The 19,867-nt window shown below is 47.1% G+C and overlaps 1 protein-coding gene across 9 annotated transcripts in view; it reads left to right on the plus strand.

Moving 5' to 3' along the window:
• Positions 1-19,867, plus strand: part of COBL (cordon-bleu WH2 repeat protein) — a 258,983-nt gene that overhangs the window by 197,257 nt on the left and 41,859 nt on the right. For 6 of the 9 annotated variants that reach the window (XM_049714449.1, XM_049714446.1, XM_049714448.1 and 3 more), the window contains one exon: positions 2,164-2,334. The exons of the other annotated variants lie outside the window; for them this stretch is intronic. In XM_049714449.1, coding sequence (XP_049570406.1) covers positions 2,164-2,334 — 171 coding nt within the window. The remainder of the gene's footprint in view (positions 1-2,163; positions 2,335-19,867) is intronic. 9 annotated transcript variants of the gene reach the window in all.

Here is a 19,867-nt window from a genome sequence, read left to right on the forward strand (position 1 = left end):
GGCTGCAGCCCCCAAAGGGAAAAGACGCCCAGGGAGAAGTGGTCGCACTGTTGCTCCCTAAACCTTTCATAAGAGCTCCTTTGCTGTTGGTCAGCATTTTCCCCCGGCCAATACCTCGATTTTAATGTCTTAGCATTTCACAGACTGGGAATCGATTTTGCTAAGGAGATACAGACAATATTTCATGTCAGTCCATCATCGTTCCCAAAGGAGAAACTATCTGATTTGAAGGAAATGTGATCAGAAGCTCCTTCAAATAAACCTGGTTTTCTTTTTTTTTTTTTTCCATAATGAGACTCCCATTCCGCCTTCCAAGCTTTCTCCCCACTCTTTTCATAAATGGATGAAGAACTCAGATTGAGAGTCCTTGTTGAAATTCTAAGACGCATCCATGGTTAGGGTAGTGTAGACGTGGTGAATCCTGCCAACCTCCAGGCCAGACAGCCCATTTTAACCCCTGGAAGGACCTCCCGACTCAGCCTTGAAGAACCAAGGTCTGTGCGCAACGAGTTTGGAGAGCCTGGCCTGGGGGTGGGCAGCTGGTACTCACAGGGGTCTCAGAAAAAGAGAGAAGGGCATTGTAAAGTGAAAACGGTAGGGACAGTTCCCTCTCTAAGGAACATGCGCAAAGAGGAGGTATGCATGGTAGTAACTGCTGTGGGTCTCTCTCTGGTCCATAGACTTCTGTTTTGTGGATTAAGGAGGAGGCCAGAAGCTCCCTTCCTCCCGTCAATAACTTTGAATATTTTTTGAGGTCAGCGGTCTTGGTGGCCGTTTCAAAGCAGACTTCCATCCCCATCAGAAATCCCCATGAGTTAAAAGTACAGTAACGGCACTACAGCAGAACTTTTAACCAAAGTCTTGGCTTTAGGTTAAAAGATAATAATTTTGAAAAAGTAGCCCAAAAAAAAAAAGTAGCCCAAACCACAACAAAATACGCTGAGCTTCTTTGTGTATTCAGACAGCTGCAGATAGAAATTGAAAATGTTTTTGGAACTTGCACTAAAGTGGTATTGCAGCCGGCTGGATTTGGGTCCTGACCGAAATTTCTTGGTAAACAAAAGGAAGCCTTCCAGTAGAGAGGATATTCTTCTACCTGCCTTGCCCTTGGGGTTGCCTTGTCATGTCAGGTGCTTACCTGGGCCAAGCAGACCACACTCATTCAGACGCCTTGCCTTATGTGCACTTTGAGGGAGGAAATGATGTGTATATATGAGGAAATTAATATTTTCCCAAGTCTAAAGAACTATAAGCAAGAGAAGGAATAATGGATATATTTCTTGATGAAGAAATGATGTCTTAATATTTTTATTAATAGTCTGATGAAGGGCATGAAGTGTAGACTCTATTAGTTACTAGAAGATTCTAAGCTTTAGAGCTTGAAGACAGTATTTTTTAAAGAAATAATGATGAGCACAGTTTATGATACTAGTAACTCCTATCATTCGTTATAGTGTCATTAACTTTCAAAAACTTTATTAGCAGAAGATAACCATTTCTATAGAAAATGGTAGCTAGGTTCCCAATGTGAACAGATCAAAGAGGGCTGCTCAGTTGGTCTGAGAGGTAGACTGGCCTGGGGGACATCCCCACCCTTTCTCCAGCCCAGGATCCTTTTCAAAACAAAGTTTAAAAACTGTTACCGCAAACAGTGGAAGAGGTTGATAGTATAAATGGGCTTAAAGAGGTAGATCAAATTAGGGGTTATTGGATCTGTAATAGGTAATAATAGATGTAAGCAACAAGAATAAGCTAAAAAACCTGTGAACCTGAAAAAGACTAACGTGAAGAAAAAGAGTTCCTTTAAAGTTGACAGAGCTGTTTAGGGACCTCTTAATAATAATTTCAACCTTTAAAAATACTTGTGCCTTTCAGAAACAAATGGCAGTACATTCAGATTAACCGAAGGATAGGACCCCACGTATGTAAAATGCTAACACTTTAGAGAGGTGGGATCTGCTGCTGGGTGTGTTTGGATTTGGTTCCAGGTGTGGCTGCATTTGGTGACTGATGTCGGGTGAGGTTGGGCTTAGTGCAGGTGTGTCTGCATCTGGAGCTGTGAGGCGCTCTCAGTGTGGCTGAGTGATGGTGACGTACCTTCCGCTGGAGACAGAGGGCCTCTGGCCTTAACCTTCTGAAGTAATCCCTGTTGATTCCACGTAGGTGTCGGACGACAGGTGCCACAGAAGCCTCCCAGAGGCACTGCTCGGGGGCCCCCCCAGTTAGTGCTTCCCCCACCCCCACCCTACCCTCCTCCTGACACAGACGTGGCAGAGCCTCTCGGCTTTCCTGGGGAAGGCGCTGTTTCCGAGGCCTCGGACCTGAGACCCACACGTACGTGCCTCTCGTTTCGTCTGTGTCGACGCCTCACCTCTCTGGTCTCTGGTGTCGGCGCTGGGTTTCCAGACTTTCCATTCTTGCCTGGGGATGTGTGTGCCTCTTCCCTGCAGCTTTCCTCTCTCAACGCTCAACGCAGTGTGTCCAGCTAACAGTGAATGCACTCCGAATGCCAGGCAGGTGCCCGTGAAGAATGATTTAACCCATTAATCATTCATGTTGTGGTTAGACTTAAGCCAGAATTGCACTGTATGGGTGGAGACAGCAGCTAGGAGCAAATAAATGTCCCTCAAATTAGAACTGTCCTCGCAGTGCCCACAGGTGGCCCGCTCAGCACAGCACAGCACAGCAGCGATGCGATCGTATAGGCTGTATTGCTAAGCTCGCTCAGGCCAGCTGTGAACGCCAAGGCGGCTGTGCTCCAGAGCTGGGGGGACTTAATGGACTAGAATCTTTGAACCCTACAGCCAGTGGCCAAGCTCCCGCAGAAGGGGAGACTGAGGTAGCAGAAGGGGAAACAGCTTAATTTGAGTCTAGCAACAGCCACAATTAAAGGCTCATTTTGTGTCTGTTTCTTGTCACACCCTGTCTGAGATCAGGCTTTCTTCGCTGTTTCCTGGGATTTCTTTTGGACTTTAATAAGCACCATGCATAGCACTCCCACCTCCAGGTGGATATTAGCTCTGTGTATTTCACTGTACACACACACACACGCACACACACACAGGACATCGAGCCTGGGTGCGTCCCTCCATCAGGATGCCTGAGCTGTGCTGGGCTATTGCCTTATAAAGCAGGTACCATCCAGGACTGCATTTTCCCGATGGTGAAACGTCTCTATACATTCAGCCTGGGGAACAGCTGGCACCCATATGAGATATGCAGCCCTCTGGTTAGGAAGTCCATCCTTTTCCACCATCGAACCACTTGATCTTTTTCTGTCTTCTTTGGAAATGACAGCTAGCTCCCTGCCAGCTTCTGGGGAAAGAAGATAACCGTTGGATTACTTACCAACTTTCTCTAGGCAAAATAATCCTGATTCATTTGATCTCGTTTCACAAAGACTTCTTTTCCATCCTCAAAATCTGTTTGATCATCTTGACGTTGGACATGCTTCCGAATGCAAATGAAATTCGTAGGGGATTCAGAAATGGAGGATTAGACAGATGAGTCGGAAAGATGACACCGAGGCTTAGACGGCTCTGGAGCTGTGTCGTCTCTGAAGAGAGTGGATTTGAAGCCCCACAGGCCAAGGCCGTGAGCTTTGAGTGGCCGCTCCCGTGGTCCTCACCGTGGACTGTCTCCCCTGGAGAGCCCGTAAGGGAGGAAGGGCTGACGGGAGAGGGTGGCCCTTGGCAGGGAAGAGAGGCCACAGCCCAGGAGCTCAGGGGGCCTAACAGGATGGGACAGCCAGGCCCACGGACTGCCCTACACTTGGCCTTATGTAAACCCTCAGACCCCAGCTTCCCCCGGGCCCCTGCCTGGGTCTGGGGGGACAGTGTGTGGCATCTGCTGGGGAGACCGAGGACAAGATTTAGCAGCTGCCTTTTTTTTTTGGCTGCGCTGCACGCCATGCGGGATCTTAGTTCCCCAGCCAGGGATGGAACCCGCACCCCCTGCAGTGGAAGCTCAGAGTCCTAACCACTGGACCGCCAGGAAGGTCCTCAGCTTTTAAAGGCCTGCATCAGCCTGGAGAAGAATAGCTTCCCCCTGGGTCTCTCCAGCGCTGAGGAAATACATTTCCATCCCTGCCCTTGGGAGCCTTTCCAACAAAGGGCTGCGTAGAGAATGAACAAGCCTCAGACAGAACAGGAGGCTCCCTGCCTTCTTGCCTGGAGGCTCCCGTCTCCTTCTCCTGTCCCGGGACAATTCTCTCCATGTCTTCCTCTCCCCACGTTCATGTCCGAGGACCTTCCCCTGCCCTGGATATAACTCACCTGCCCTCCTTCCCTCTCATCCCCTCTCACACACCCACAGGAACGCCAGGAAGAGAGCACAGAAGCACAGGGGGAACAGAGCGGGGCCCCGTGAGTGTTAGGACCACGGAGAGCCTGGCCCGGCATAGCAGGACCCCTCCTGTCCCCTAGCCGTGTCCTCCTGACCACGTGTGCCCCAGGGGTTAACGCATCCAGCTTGGAGCTTTTATTTAGCAGGACCGTCCCGGACATTGTTTACAGCAGGAAAAACTAGGATCTCCTGCCCAGCCAGGCAGAAAGCAGTTCACCTGCTTTGATTCAGGTCTTTAAAAAAGTGAGGGAAAACGACTCCTTTGTTGTCATTTGTTTCACTTCTTACACCACGTTGAGATCTGGGTACTGCTCTCCCTTGTCTCTGGGGAGCTATGGACTGTCGGCATGTAAAGTGCCGGGTGTGATTTCCGCCCCTTGTGGGCGTGTGCATCTCACCTGCATGCCCATCGAACTTGCATCTGTTTGTAGCCATGGGAGCTCAGCAGGCACTTTCATCTGCCAGCCGTAAGCTCTTGTGTGTCTCCTCGTGTGTTCAGCCGGAGTTAGACCTGTGTTCTCTGTCTAAGAAACGATGTGTTAGTGGTGGAAATCAGACCTGAGTCCCTGGAGGCCGGGCGAGTTCTCGCTGCACCCTCTCTGGGGAGACGCTGAGCCAGAAACAGCTACATCACTGGCCCCTGGTCTCACTGCGGAATGCGTCCGGCAGGAATCGACATTATGGCATCTTTGACCTTCAGACTCTGCCTGCCCCCAGCCCGAACGTTCCTCCCACTATGCCAGAGACTGCCACTGGGCACCTTTGGCTGTGCACCTTCTTTGTGATTTGTACCACAGGTGGCATGTCCCACTTAGGTCATTACAAAGAGGTAAGATACATTGTCTTGAAAACCAGTCAGCACAGCCAAAGATAAGATGGAAAGACTTCGGTAGCAGTGAATTAATAGTAACTGGATTTGTACGCAGATGTGAGAAGGTGGCAGAGAAGACATGAAACAGGTCCTCATACCACACCTCCTATTTTGATCTCTCCCATTCCAGAACCTTCTGTTCCAGCCATCCCCCTGTCCCTGAGCCTTGCCTCTGCAGAATCTTGGTTCCCGTCCTGGTGGCTCTGCTGGTGTTCCCGTTACGGCTTCCAACCCTCCTTTCTGACCCCGGCCTTCTGCCAGCTGACCTGGGCACCAGGTGGGCCCCAAGCCCTGACCCAAGGACAAGTCCTCTTTCCTATTTTTATGCTTTAAGGGTTAGCAGCGCTTGATTCGTGGCCATTAGGACCATGTTGACCTGGAACAGAAGCAAACAGGAGGAGACTTGTGTTCCAGGTCAGTGCCACATCTACCTCCATCTCCTGAGCTCTTTTTGAACCAATGTACAGTTTGTAGTCGGAAGAGGTAGAATGACCATCCCCTCGTGCATCTGCTCAGCTCCAAGAGGCCACCTTCCTCGGCCAGCCCTTGCGCCAGATCTGGGGGGACCCAGCCTGGATGTCAGATTGATGTGATCTCCACATGCTCTCGCACAGTCAGGGGCGGGGGTCTCTGTGCTCACCCTGCTCCAGCCTAGGAGCCCTTTGGTCTTTGGCATGGCTACCCCTCCCTCCTGTTGTCCTCTAGGTGTTCCTCCACTTCTCACCGTACTCGTTACACAGGCCTGTGTGTGCTACCCCACTAGTTGAAGCTACTCGGAGGCTGTACCGGTCTTAAAGGGCATCCAGCGCCGGCACTGTGGTCTGTCTATAGGATGTTCCCATGGTGTCAGCACTGCATCGGAGACCTTGGCAGTCACACCTTTAGCATCCCAGCCCGGGCTTCCATTCCTCAGTTGTCTCCTGGTCGGGTCTGTCTGTCAAGACGCCCTGTGGTACCCTGGCTCCCGATGACCCCCGCCTCCTGTGTTCACCCTCTTATGTAGCCCTCCCCTTGAACGTAGACTCGTGTCTAATGAGTAGAATGTGGCAGCAGTAGTGGAAGTCACTTGTCACCTCTGAGACTAGGTGGAAACAGTCTGTGGGTTCCATCTGGAGCCTCTCACCTGCTCACCCCGAGGAAAGCCAGCTGCCGGGCTGAGATCTGCTCTAGGGAGAGTCCACGGGGCAAGGACCAAGGGAGTCTCCAGCCAGCAGCCCTCAGTCCACTGACCATGAGAGCTGAGTCCTGCCATGGCCGCTGAGTGACACTGGAAGCAAAGCTTCCCCAGTAGAGCCTGCAGGTGAGACCGCAGCTCTGGTCCACACCTTGACTGCACACAGCTGAGCCATCCCAGATTCCAGACCCACAGAGACTATGAGATAAATCCTTATGCTTTGAAGCCTCTAAGTTTTGAGGTCATTTGATCTGTAGCAATAGATAATCAATACAGGTTGCAAAACTCCCTTCTCAAACCTACTCAGTTAGGGAATCTCTTATCTCATTAGGAATCCCGGTGGGACAGACTTCAGTGCTGAATCTGAGGCCTCGAGTTGCCATCAAGGCTTTCCCTAGATCATCTTTGGGGTTGGCTTCCTCCTCCAGCTGGTACCCCGGGCGCCATGGCTGTTCCCTGCATCCCATCCAGGCACCAGAAGTCTCGGGGAGGAAGAGAGACCATCTTTTCTAAGAGTTTCATAGGAAAAGGGAACCTTTCCCAGAAACGCCCAGCTGCAGAGTTCCTCTCGTATCTCATGGACCAGGGTTGGGTCTGGGGCTGACCCAGTCCCTGGGTGAGGATGGAATCCCCGGAGGTGAGTCAGGTGCATCCTGACAGCTGGGGTGGGGTCAGCTTTCCCTGCGATTGTGGGAGTAGCTGGTCAGTGCAGGAACTCTGCTCGCTGGGAAACGTGGAGTATGCACACTGCATCAACAGCCAGCAGCGTTCACCACACACGGGTTGTAGCCTGAGGCTTCCTTCCTGTGTCTGGAGAACATAAGATGCGTTGTGAGCAAGTGCAGGGGATGATTGGGTGCCGGCAGTGACTCAAAGCAGTGTGACCACACACCTGAAAGTCAGAAATCACCAGGGCACCGTCCTCCTTCGGGGACAGTTTCAGTTCAGGCCTGGCCCCCACCTACATTTCCCATTTCCTGCTTTGACAAACCAAAGGAACTACTAGAAATGCTCCTGACATTAGAAGGTGCTCACTTAGAGCCCAGAGACTAAAGGGTTTGGTTTCTTGATCATCTTAGTAGCCAAGAGGATAACAGAATAGGGTTAGTGAAGTTGGGTGTTCAACCAATCAATCTTTGGAATCCTGTATCTCGTTTAAAATCACTTTCTGCTCTAAGAAGCATCATTTTCTCTCTTCCAAGGTGAGCTTAGCTTAGGATAGACAAAATGCAGCCTCTTCAAAGTTGGCTAGGGCAAGTGTGAAGCTGGGTGGACTTGGCCTCTGCATCGCCTGGTGCAGGACTGAGGTCCCTTGGCCTGGTCCAGGCTGTCACTCTCTCCCTGGCAGCCATGGCCAGCCCAGCCTGTGGAGTCTGAGGTGGTGAATGCTTGGTGCACACGTGGGAGAAGAACGGTTAGGCTGGGTGATGTCTCAGCCTCATGGCACAAAGGTCACCGTGAATGAGGCTTTGGTGATGTGTTTGAGCTTTTGTTGCATAATTGTAACAACAGTAAATAGTAATTCCTTGGCCTATGCTCTTCAATCTTTTTGTTTCTTATTAATAAGCTTTCACATTAACTTTTAGATATCTAATCAAGTACACAGGTGCATGTCTAAACCAGTATAATTGTGCCTGTGGATTTCCCCCCATAACTTTCTAACCAGCTCGCTCTCTGATTTCAGTTTTAGTTGAACCTTCGTTGTGAATCATGATGGTAGAGTCTATCCCATTAGTTGCACTGAATTGTTTGTTTACAAGATTTGCAGTACTAGTTATGATTAAGTTGTTAACAAGTTATTAGCTACTTATTTTAATGACAAGACCCTGGGGATTTTAAAACACAATGCACAGAGAGCTCCTCAATTTGTCTTATATTTTTTAAATTAAACTGTCCAGTGACTGTCGTTTTCTTATACATTTTCCTACACCAGGCTTGAGGAAATCAGCCTTCCCTTGGGCATCCTTTTCTAAGGTAATTGGCAAAGGATTTTAAAGGCAGGGAGGGAAAAAGGGCCATTGTCTCCTGTTCTAAATGACATGTAAGGTTAAAGCACCACTGTGACAACCATTGCGATGTTTCTAGCTGATTGGTTTTCAATTTGTGAACAAGTGTCCCATTCTAAAGAACTTTAAGGAAGTTCTAAATTAGGGGAATAAAATGGGAGAAATAAACTATCCATTCGCAATTAGAAGATAGTAATTTCCTCAATATAAAATTAATAATAATAACAATAATTGGCATTTTAGGCAGTGTGACTCAGCAGAAGATCTGAAAATCTAGAAATATTTTGGGCCCAGCTCTGTGGTTTACTGGCAAAATGGCTATAATCAGATCCCCACACTCCCAGACGAGAGCCTCACTAATGGCTGTGCCGCGTGGCATGCGGGATCTCAGTTCCCCGACCATGAGCTGGCCTGAGCGGAGAGCTTAGAGAGGACAGGACAGGAGCTTCACTGATGCTCCTTATGTCGGGACCAATAGCCTTTCAAGTCACCTAACATCTTACTTTACAACTGGAACCAACACTTGGCCCCTTTCCAAACAAAGTAGTTAATCCTGACGCTTGCGACACAAACACAGTTCTGGGAGTCTCGTTTGTCATGGAAGCACCCTTGCAACCCTACAGGTGTGTGGACTTCAGAGCAAGGCCAGGGAAGCACTCTCGCCTTGCCTTGGGTTTACTCGCCGCTTTCCTTCTGTGGCGAGAGAACCAGCCACGCAGCTGCTCCTGCTGCCATGGGAAAGGGCACGGTATCCAGCAAAACAGGAACTGGGTGGTGAGCAAATGGCCCGTCTCATAAAAGGAAGGAAGTCGGTGACTATGGGAGCAGAGTCTGTCCCTGCTCAGAATACATTTTGAAAATGGACTGAATTGTTAGCCTGTTATTATGGTACCTTGAAAACCATTAAATCTACCCGATATGAACTAAAGAGTGAATACTACTTAGAAGCAAAGCAATGAGAATCATGATAGAGTTATATACAGTATTTTTAAAAACGCTATGAACACATTTCCTTTTGCTAATGACCTTTTAGCCCTTTATTTACAAGCTACTATGTCCCTGACTTGAGAGAGAATTGAAGAACTAAGTGACAACTCAGGGAGCAGGTATGCACTGGACCTGGCTCACACCAGCTGGTGAGAGCAGGTTGTTGAAATTTTAGGAATTTTGCAAGCCAATTGCTAAGTAGAACCACTATTAAAAAGTAAAGTATGTAAGCTTACAATTAAATAATGTTAAAAACAGGTAACATATTAAAAACTCACCACTTTCTAATTATTTTACTACATTTTACTATTTCTGTGTTCTTGAGGTTATGTACTTTGAATCAATATGATTCAATAATATGCAACAGTGAAAATGCCATATAACAGCACACCACTGCACACCTCTTCCCAGCACCACATTCACTGACTGATGAGGTCTGGAAATCAACCAAGGAAGGAGCATTTACACCATGGACATTGGCAAAGGCTATACAAATCAGGGCTGGATTTATTGTGTGCTCATTGCCCAGGTGTAGGATGTAACATTGGGAAATGTTAATAATGCAGATTAATTATAAAAGCATATTATCAACAGCCAATGCATTGTGAAAAGCACCACCCTACCCCATCCCGCCAAAGTTGAAGAATGGTTCCTCCATTTTCCAAAAACCACTATTCAGTTCAACAAGGTCATTCATGTGATTGACAAAGAAGCCAAATTCCAACATCTATCTTCATGGTTTCATGTTCATCTAACTGCTTAACGTAAAGTGATCAATCCACAGTTGTGTCAAAAAGACACGTGTTTGTCAATGGTAATAATAGGCTGACTACAGATAAAATAATTTGACAAAAATTAATAAAAGGATTCTGTGAGAATCAATTGGTCATATAGAATTTACGACACAGACTATTGTATATTTTATTATTACTTGTAAATTTTGTGCTACCCATCCTTTGTATCAGTAAAACTTTATCTGTCTGTTTATCCCTTTTACTTTTTCCAGAGAGCTGGTGACTAACCGTTTACCAGCCTCCCACTGCAAAGGAATAACATATAAATAGGAATGCTGAAAGGGAGTAAAATTATTTAGTTAAGAAAACAGATGGCGATATTATTTTTTATTTTCCTAATTCACTGCTCAAGCTGTGAGTTGACACAAATAATCAAACAGGTTTCTGTGTCTCTGAGAGTTTTAATTTGCAGGCTAAGTTCAGGTTTGGCGTAAGAACCAACTTTTTAACATCAAGAGTTATAAGAACTTCTTTCTGGGTTCACATGTATTTCAGTTCTTCCTGGAAGTAAGGAATGGACAGCTTGATTTTTCAAGAATGGTTTGAGATTCTTAATAAATATCATTATTTTATTTTATTAGTTAAAAAGTGAATAGGGATTATAAACCCATCATTTCTTTACCGACAGTAGTCTTCTAACCTGTTGTCGTAAGGATTTTTATGAAATAAATTTCTATGCATTTAGGCGTGGCTGTCCTTTGTTTTAATCCCTAACCCTCGAGGCCTTCAGGGCCTCAAGCTACTCCAGGCAATCGATGGCCCTTCATCAGAGGGTCCGTCTCTCACTGCGGAAAAGAGCAAAACCCAGGAGAGGTTTGCTCCTTGAAAACAATGGTCAACATGCATATGCAGTTGATGCCTGTCTCCAGCTCAGTAAGTCAGTCAGTATTTTCTGAGTTTATGCTTGAGCCCTGCTTAGTATCCACATTGTCAAGGCTGGATTGATTGATCTGCTGCTGAGGGCATTGGGAAGCAATGTTATCTGTTTTTCCCTAGAGCTCTGAAAGCAACTTAGACTTCTTTCCAGGAGCTTTCCTACCAGCTGGTCACTGTCTCTGCCTGCAAGGACCTTAAGGTTTTGTATCAAATCCATATCATTTTATTAGAAAACCTCCAAGACAACAGTGAGTGCCGTGATGCTGATGATATAACTCTCCCAAGGACAGAATTGTGTATGTTGGATCAACAGGCCCTTTGAATAACTGACATAGTCAAAGACTGAAAGGAAGTGGTAGATACAAATGAACTTACATACAAAACAGAAACAGACCCACAGACAGAGAAAACAAAGGGGAGGGCGGGGAGGGATAAATTAGGAGTTTGAGATTAACATATACACACTACTATATATAAAATAGGTAAACAACAGGAACCTACTGTATAGTACAGGGAACTCCACTCAGTATTTTGTAATAACCTATAAGAGAAAAGAATCTGAAAAAGAACATATATATATACACACACACACACGTATATATATCTCAACCACTTTGCTGTACACCTGAAACTGACACAGCATTGTAAATCAACTATACTTCAATTAAAAACAATAAATTAAATTTTTTTTTTTTTTTTTTTTTTTTTGTGGTATGTGGGCCTCTCACTGTTGTGGCCTCTCCCGTTGCGGAGCACAGGCTCCAGACGCGCAGGCTCAGCGGCCGTGGCCCACGGGCCCAGCCGCTCCGCCGCACGTGGGATCTTCCCGGACCGGGGCACGAACCCGCGTCCCCCGCATCGGCAGGCGGACTCTCAACCACTGCGCCACCAGGGAAGCCCAATAAATTAAATTTTTTAAAAAAGAAAGGAAGTGGAGGAAACATTAGTAATATGATGATTTGGCCGACACCACACTCTCTATGCAGTGCTGAATCCCCAGGGCCTTGACGATGATGAGAAGGGTGACATTTATTCTGCCAGAGTTTGCGTTCATCTTTTACTGTTTATTTTCCCCCCCGCAGTTTATTGCTGTGCATCATTCCCTACCCATGCCAAGCGCTTCTGACGGACGGCCCCTTCCTGGAGCTCCGTACCTCTGACTTTTCCCTGTGCCTCTGCTGTCCTGACTCTGATTCTCCTGTTGATCTTCCATCTGTCAGCATAAAAGAGCTCATTTGTACACCCGCAACTTACTTTCTTTAGAATTTACATATAAATGCGTAAGCAACAGAGATTTGTCTGACCGAGGTTCACATTTCCTTGTAGGAGGTAAAGACTTCTATATGTAAATTCTAGGTTGATTTATATTGACCTGTCTGAAATTCCCCTTTCATTGATACGTGGATATGTTTTTATTAAGAACCTTGCTTTATTTGAATTCATTATTAATTCATATTTTTCTTGTTTGATAGTCGGCTACATAATTTCTTCTCCATTTTCCTTTCAACTAGATGGTGTCCATAAATTGACCAGCAAGGGCAATGTGGATAGAACTGAAATAGTCTACCTTCCTGGTAAAACTAAGTGCCTAAGCCCAGGAACTATGAATATAACCTGTAGGGACCCACCACTCATGATCTATAGGTATCCATTCGGGATATGTAGGATATAACATTTTTGTAGATGTTTTCCAGGTTTTCCTATTACTGTGTCCCCTGCCATTTAGAGAGTTTATGAGAAGAAAACAGAGGAAGAGGAACATGTGTCTCGCTTTGTTGATTCACCAAACACGGGGTACTTGCTTGCTGCTCTGGGGGCTGTTAGAGTGAGTAGCACATGACCTCTGCCCACGGCTTCTACTTACCATGACTCGCTTGAGAAAAGAAGTAGCGATGGGTCCACTTGATAAATGCTAGTCCGGAGGTTTGTACGAGTGGAACATATGCCCGAGGGTGTAGCTACCATGTCCACGTAGGGGTGTTGCCTGCTCTTCCTAGAGACTAAGGTCCTTCTCCCATCTTGAGAAAACCGACGCAGTCACTGAGAACTGGTCACCGCAGCAGTCCTAAGACAGAGCAGGTGAAAATACTCATGTGAAGACTCACGGCTTAGGGAAAAAAGACTTGCTTGCTTTGATAAATTTTTATTACTGTGCAAAGCTACATTTGAATTGGAGAAGCTTATCATGTTTCTCTCCAAAAGGTTTTTTAAATGTTATCGCTCAAAGTCAGAAAACAAATGCGTGTTTTTTACTTGTATGACTCTTGTCTGCTTGATCACAACGAGAAGGGTAGCAATAACTGATGTAGGAAATATCACAGCTGATATTGGTATTACTAGTAAATATAAGCTAGAACTTCTAGAAATATATAGCTAGAGCTGCGTATAACCAATCTAGTGCCATGTGTTGGTGAAAAAAACAGAAATTAGGAGGAATCATAGAACAAGTTAGGAAGTGCTTTTCTTTTGCATTGAAATAAAGAACTTTTGTCTGATAAGTAGCAGTCATTTGACCTTAAATCATTAAGTGGGGAAAGTCTAAACAAGAAAAGGTAATGTTTACCTAAATGTTGGGGAAAGCATCAGGATTTATGGCCCAGACATTAAAGATTGTAGAAGATTGTATATAATTACAGCAAGAAGCATTTGTGTAAGAAGTAGCTATTACGCTGAAGAAAGATGGCGGTAGGAAGTCTTAAGGCAAAAAGTTAGGAGAAGAACAGGAGAAAATGATATTGTTCATTGAATTATTGGTTGGGGGACAGAAAATGTAATACAAAAAATGTATCAAACTCTATGAAAAACAGAGGACACAGATGTTGGGGGTGGGAAGGAACAAACTCAGTGGAGATCGACCGAATTATGTGACAAATGGAATGTGACCAGGGCACCCCTGACATCCTGGATCACGAAGTTAGCCAAAGACACAGATTTTTTTTTTTTTTTTGCGGTACGCGGGCCTCTCACTGTTGTGGCCTCTCCTGTTGTGGAGCACAGGCTCTGGACGCGCAGGCTCAGCGGCCATGGCTCACGGGCCCAGCCGCTCCGCGGCACGTGGGATCCTCCCGGACCGGGGCACGAACCCGTGTCCCCTGCATCGGCAGGCGGACTCTCAACCACCGCGCCACCAGGGAAGCCCCAAAGACACAGATTTCTGACAACACCTTAGGGTTCTCTATCACCAAGTTGGTCTCTCACACAGCTGGGTAGGATTCAGGACAATTCGATAAACAAGTTTTAGAGATCCACGTGTGTCATGACACCGTGCTTACCCAGCATCAGAATCTTCTAGGAACCGTACAAAATAATTTGCTTAAATATTTTTTTCTCGAGGCACTTGCATTTCTGAGAGGTTTCCATTTCTGGCTCAGCCCAGAATCCATCCCTCTTTGTGGGTCATCTCTTCTCCTTTTAAGCCAATAGGAGAACCGTCTGTTTCTTGTCTCCATAATGTTACACATACTGTCAAGAGTCGAACTAAAAGAAAAACAGATTTGTGAGCGTTCACATTTTCTAGCCAGAGAGACACAAATCAAGCAGCCCTAGGACTGACGAGCCTTGACTAGCCATGCAGGTTCCCAGGGACGCCCTCAGGGGGCACCAGCCCTATAACAAGTGCCAAGGCACACAGAAATTATATTATTTTTCAACAGCCTTTGGCTTAAACTCTTCCATTTCCACCGTAAAGACAGTGTCAGCAGTGGGCAGTGGGACACGCTGTAATTTCTAAACTGCATTAGATGGGAATGTTTGCCATCTCACTTCACCGGTACTTTTGACCTTTTCCTGTGAAAATTCGGAGATTATTTTATGGTGAATAAATACTCCTAGTACTACAGATGAAAGAATTTGGAGACTCTTACTCCAGTTTCCTCACTGGTATTGTATTTTCTCACCCATTATAACCAACCACGCATTACATCTGTGTTTGCAATGCTTATCAACTGCTAATTTTCAGTTTCCATGTTAATTTGGGTCCGTCATAAGACACTGTTTGTTCACAACTCTCATAATTCATGTAGTCTGATGCAAAACATGTCCATATGCAGACTGACATTTTCCACGGCAAAACAAACTTTTCTGTAACAGAGATAGGATTACATCTTCCAAATATTATGCGGGGAGTAAGAGCCCCTCCACACACGTATTGAAGGCACGACCGATTGTCTAGGAATTAATCCACTCACAGAGTACTTACTTCTTCTCTCCCCTCTGAATTGTGCGTGTGCATGCGAGCACACGTGTGTGTTTTTAACTATTTCATCCTCAAACCCAAGGAACGTAGAGCAGGAGAAAAACTCAAAATAGTTTTGCTGCTTATTAGTTGCCATGGTAAAGCAACAAGAAGCAAACTTCAAACACTGGTGAAAATGAAAGTCCAAGTGTGAAATGAAATGAGACTTGGAGTTATCTGCGGGCTGAGTTCCCATGCTTTACTTGTCACCGATAGCAACACAGAACACTTCTGTCAAAAACTCTTCACAGGAAACTGTGAGATTAAATTTATCCTCACTTTCTGTGTTTATTCTGCCCTTAAATGCTTTATATAATCCATCTTCTTAAAAAAATAATAAACTTTTTATTACTATGAGCAGAGCCGTGTAAAACTCAGAAGGTTGTATCTGCCTCCAGCAAAGAAAACATGTTCTTCAGTGAAGAAAAAAAATACAATTAAAACAAAACCAAAGAGGTGAGAAATATTGAGATTATTTAGGCTGGCTACATTGTTTCCGGGGTGATAAATCTACCCTCCGGTTTTCAGGGAGGAAAATGAGGGGGAAAGTGACCAAACGTGTAACCTAAATCAGAACACAACAGCCAGTGTATCTCATATGTTTTTCTTTGGTGTGTGAGGAACTAGGGTTAAAGAGAAAATAGATCCTCATATCTTTCGTATGAATAAGACGTGGTAATGAGGAATATAAAGACTTCCTAATAGCACAAATCCTAAGCCAGATGGCAGATGGCCATGTCTGGCCCACAGATGTGTCCTCGTTGCCAGGTAAAGTTGCCAATATTAAGTCATATTGGCCTTGAAATTCTGTCTCCTCTGGAATGTGTAAGAACGCTCATGCCTTCGGGGCCCGGAACTCAATGGGCACCATGCCCCCCACCATCTCCATGGCCCAGCCGGGAATTCCTTTGCTATGGTTATTCTTGAGCTTTGGTTTTTCCAGTCAGAGGATGGAGGGGAAAGTGATGAAGTCTTGCCATCAGGCTCCTGACTGGAGTGGACAAAAGTGGGAAAATGAAGTCTACACCTATAGGGCTGCAGTCTCAATGAAAGGGGGTTAAAGTTCAGTTCTGGTTGGAAGTAGGGAGTATTCGCACCTCTGGCTGGTTTCTCTCATGGATGTTTCTGCCTAATCCTTGGAGCCTTTGATGTACGACCTCTCTCTCAATCTTTTCTTCCCACCCCCCAGTGGCAGGCACACCCCAAATCTGCACCCACAGAGGGGTTACTGACAGAGCCAGGAAGGCGATGCCCGGGGTAGGGGGGATCTGCCTTTCCACCCCCGTCCCATCACAGCTGTCACACAAGTAAGGTAGAGTGTGACCCTGCTGAGGGCAGCATGTGCCAAGCCTGAACAGCTGCTCCCTGGACAAATGGCCTGCATTAGGGCCCTGGGGCTCAAGGACAGAAATAGTGTACGTGAAGACGGAGTTCATGAAGTCCCATAAATATCAAATAATAGCAAATGGTTTTAAATTGAGATTTTTCTTATCTAGTAGTGGATTGTAAGTTTCCTTTTACTATTGCAAGTTGAAATATGGGAATCAAATTGATGGGAATTAGCAGTTTTTATCTTTTAAGCGTGTTACTGATGTATAATTGGCACACAAAAGCCCTACATGTGTGTAAAGAAAGTATATCCTTCAATAAGTGTTGACACTTGTACACACCCATGAAACCATCACCACACCATCAAGATAGTAAACATATATAGCACCTTCAAAGGTTTCCTCATCTCTCTGTAATCATTTTTAGCGTGTGTGTGTGTGTGTGTGTGTATGAACACATGAAACATTATACATGTAGCTATATAGGTTACCTTATGACAGTACTATAAATCTAATGGGGAAAGCTAGAAAAACAATTTTTAATAACCAAAATTCTAAATTAATTGAGAAGTAAAGCTCTGTTGCAACTAATTAGGAAAGTGTTAGACGTGATGACTGTAATGATAAAGTTGAACGTTGGTCTGCGGGGAGGGAAAACCAGTCACAACATTTTCAGCCAGAGCAGTACCTTGGACGCGGTATCGGTGAAACGCAACCACGCACGTGCTTCTGCACACACGGGCCATGGAGCCATCTCTCCTCTATCCAGGTTTTCAAGAGGAAAGGAAAGATTGTTCTCCATGGCATCATTTTCTCCTGCCAAAGAGGCGTGAGCGGGTGCAGAAAGCTGAGTTTGCTGAGAAGTTCACTGAAAGGAGGTCAGCCGCATCCTCCGCTCTCACCAACTCCAGACCTGCTGGTCCAGGCAGGACCCTGGCTGCCACCTGGAGGGCGGGGTCGGGGTGCCAGGGCAGCACACTGGGCTCCTCTGCAGGGGCAGCACCCTCTCCCCGCCCCTCCCAGCTGCCCCATCTAGCAGCTGAAGAGGCGGCTTATTCACAGGGCTGGAAGTGCCTGGATAAACAGTCTCTCCCCACTGCCCACTCCTTTCAAACACCAGGAAACCCTGATTATCCCACTGATGGCCCATCTCAAGGAGAATTTTTCTGTACAAAAGTACAGAAAATAAACATCAGGGCTTTGAGTTTATGCCAATATTATGTTGCAGCCGGTCACACAAATAGCTGGCTCGAGCGACTGCATTCCTAGGGTCAAGCCCCCTCTGTTTACAAAGAAGGGAAAGTGAGGCCAGAAAAGTAGAGTGCCTTTTGTCTAAGGCCACACAGCTAGAGAGGGCTGTGCTCAGATGGGCAGACTCCCCATCCACTGTTGCTGGTGTAACCAGGGATCTAAAAAGGAAAGCAGGTGCAGTATGGGGGTGTGTGTGGGTGTGGGTGTGTGTGTGGGTGTGGGTGTGGGTGTGGGTGTGTGTGTGTGACTATCTATATATCAACGCATCTCCATATCAGTGTATCTGTATCTGTATCTCTGTCGATCTGTCTGGCATCTGTAGGTCTGAGGTCAGACAGTTTGCAGTGACAGTCACTGCCTTGCAGGTCGGTCCACACTCACACAACATGTTCCTGACCCTGGTGCCTGGCCCCTCGGCACACTCTGGCAGGGCTGTGAGCCTGACCATTAGCCCTCCCAGAAATGATGGTCAGGCCCCCTCTTCAGCGCCTAACTGAGCACACGGTTAAAGGGAACCTGCTCAATCTGTCGTTAAAATTCGCAGTCATCCCATGTGGGGGACACAGCTCAGGTGAGCGGCAGCCCCCTGCCTCTCCTGCTCTCACATGGGTGCCCGTCTGGCTGCAGAGCAGGCTGGCTCCACCCAGGGGTGCTGATGCAGGAAGGGTCACCCATGCAGGGGGCTCAGTCTCCGCTAATCCCCCACGAAGGAGGGGACGGGCTGAACAACCCCCTGCACGGTCTGTGGATGAACGCTTTTGCCTTTACTGCCACTCGGTGTGGTCAGTGCTGTTGCTACCATCCTCATTTTATGACGAGAAAACCAAGGCACAGAAAGGAGATGTTTTTCCGAGGCCAAAGGCAGGAGCGAGTTAACATTGAGGCAGGACTTGAAGCCTGGTGGTCAGGGCCGCACATCCACAAAGGCCAGCAGGACCTGCTGTTTGCCCTGGGGTGGGCTTCTCTCTTTCTAGAAGCCCACCCCAAAGGGCCAACGGCTGTGAGCTGAGCCATTTGATAAAACCTCAGCTGTGAGCCTGAGCGAGGGTGCACAAAACCCAGGAGACTGGAGGGCAGAGTACATGGTAGGCTCGTGTTAACGGCTCTCGGGCCCAGAGACAGCCCTGGAGGTGCCATTGCTTCAGTGCTCTCTTCCCCAGGAAGGTGCTCTGGCCTATCATTCCACTCAGGCTGCACCACCAACCCCTGTAGTCCTCGGGGCCTAAATGCATACGAGGCAGTTATTTCTCACCGTCCTGGAGGCTGGATGTCTCAGATCAAGGTGGCGGCAGGGCTGGCTCCCTGTGAGGCCTCGCTCCTCGGCTTGCAGAAGGCTGCCTGCCCGCTCAGTCCTCACGTGGTCTCCTCTGTGTGCACCCATCCTGGCGTCTCTTCCTCTTCCTAGAGGGACACCCGACACATTGGATTGAGACCCATCCTGACGGCCTCATTTTAACTTAATCATTATTTAAAGACTTTATCCAAATTCAGTCACATTCTGAGGTATGGGGGGGTCAGGACTTCAACATATGAATTTGGGGGTCACCACTCAGCCCACAACAGCTGGTGTTTATTACCCCCATTTTCTGATGGGAAGACTGGGGCATCAGAGCCCACGCTGGGCCCGCAGCTGGAGCTCGGGGAGCACCCAGGCTCCGACTCCAGGCTGGACCCTGCCGCCTCCCTGTCCAGCTGTAGTTAATTTTGCCCACAGCTGGCCATGGCCCACACTGTCCTGATGCTGCCTTTGCATGTGTGTCCTATCATTGCCCTGGCTTTGAATTCCATCCCTCCGCAGTTGACAGTGCCTGCAGCTCTGATCAGACTCCTGCACTTGACTCTGAGCATGTGCACAGAGGCAGGGCCAGGCCCAGAGTCCTGGTGAGACCTTCCACCACGTAAGGGCTGGCCTGCAGCTTTCCCCGCAATCCCAGTGTCAATGTGCCTGCTCCCTTTCCTCTTCCTCCTGCCCCGTACTCCTCTCAGCCTTCACCTAGCTCTT

This window comes from Orcinus orca, chromosome 9 (assembly GCF_937001465.1).
Source record: "Orcinus orca chromosome 9, mOrcOrc1.1, whole genome shotgun sequence".
Classification (NCBI taxonomy): Eukaryota; Metazoa; Chordata; class Mammalia; order Artiodactyla; family Delphinidae; genus Orcinus; species Orcinus orca.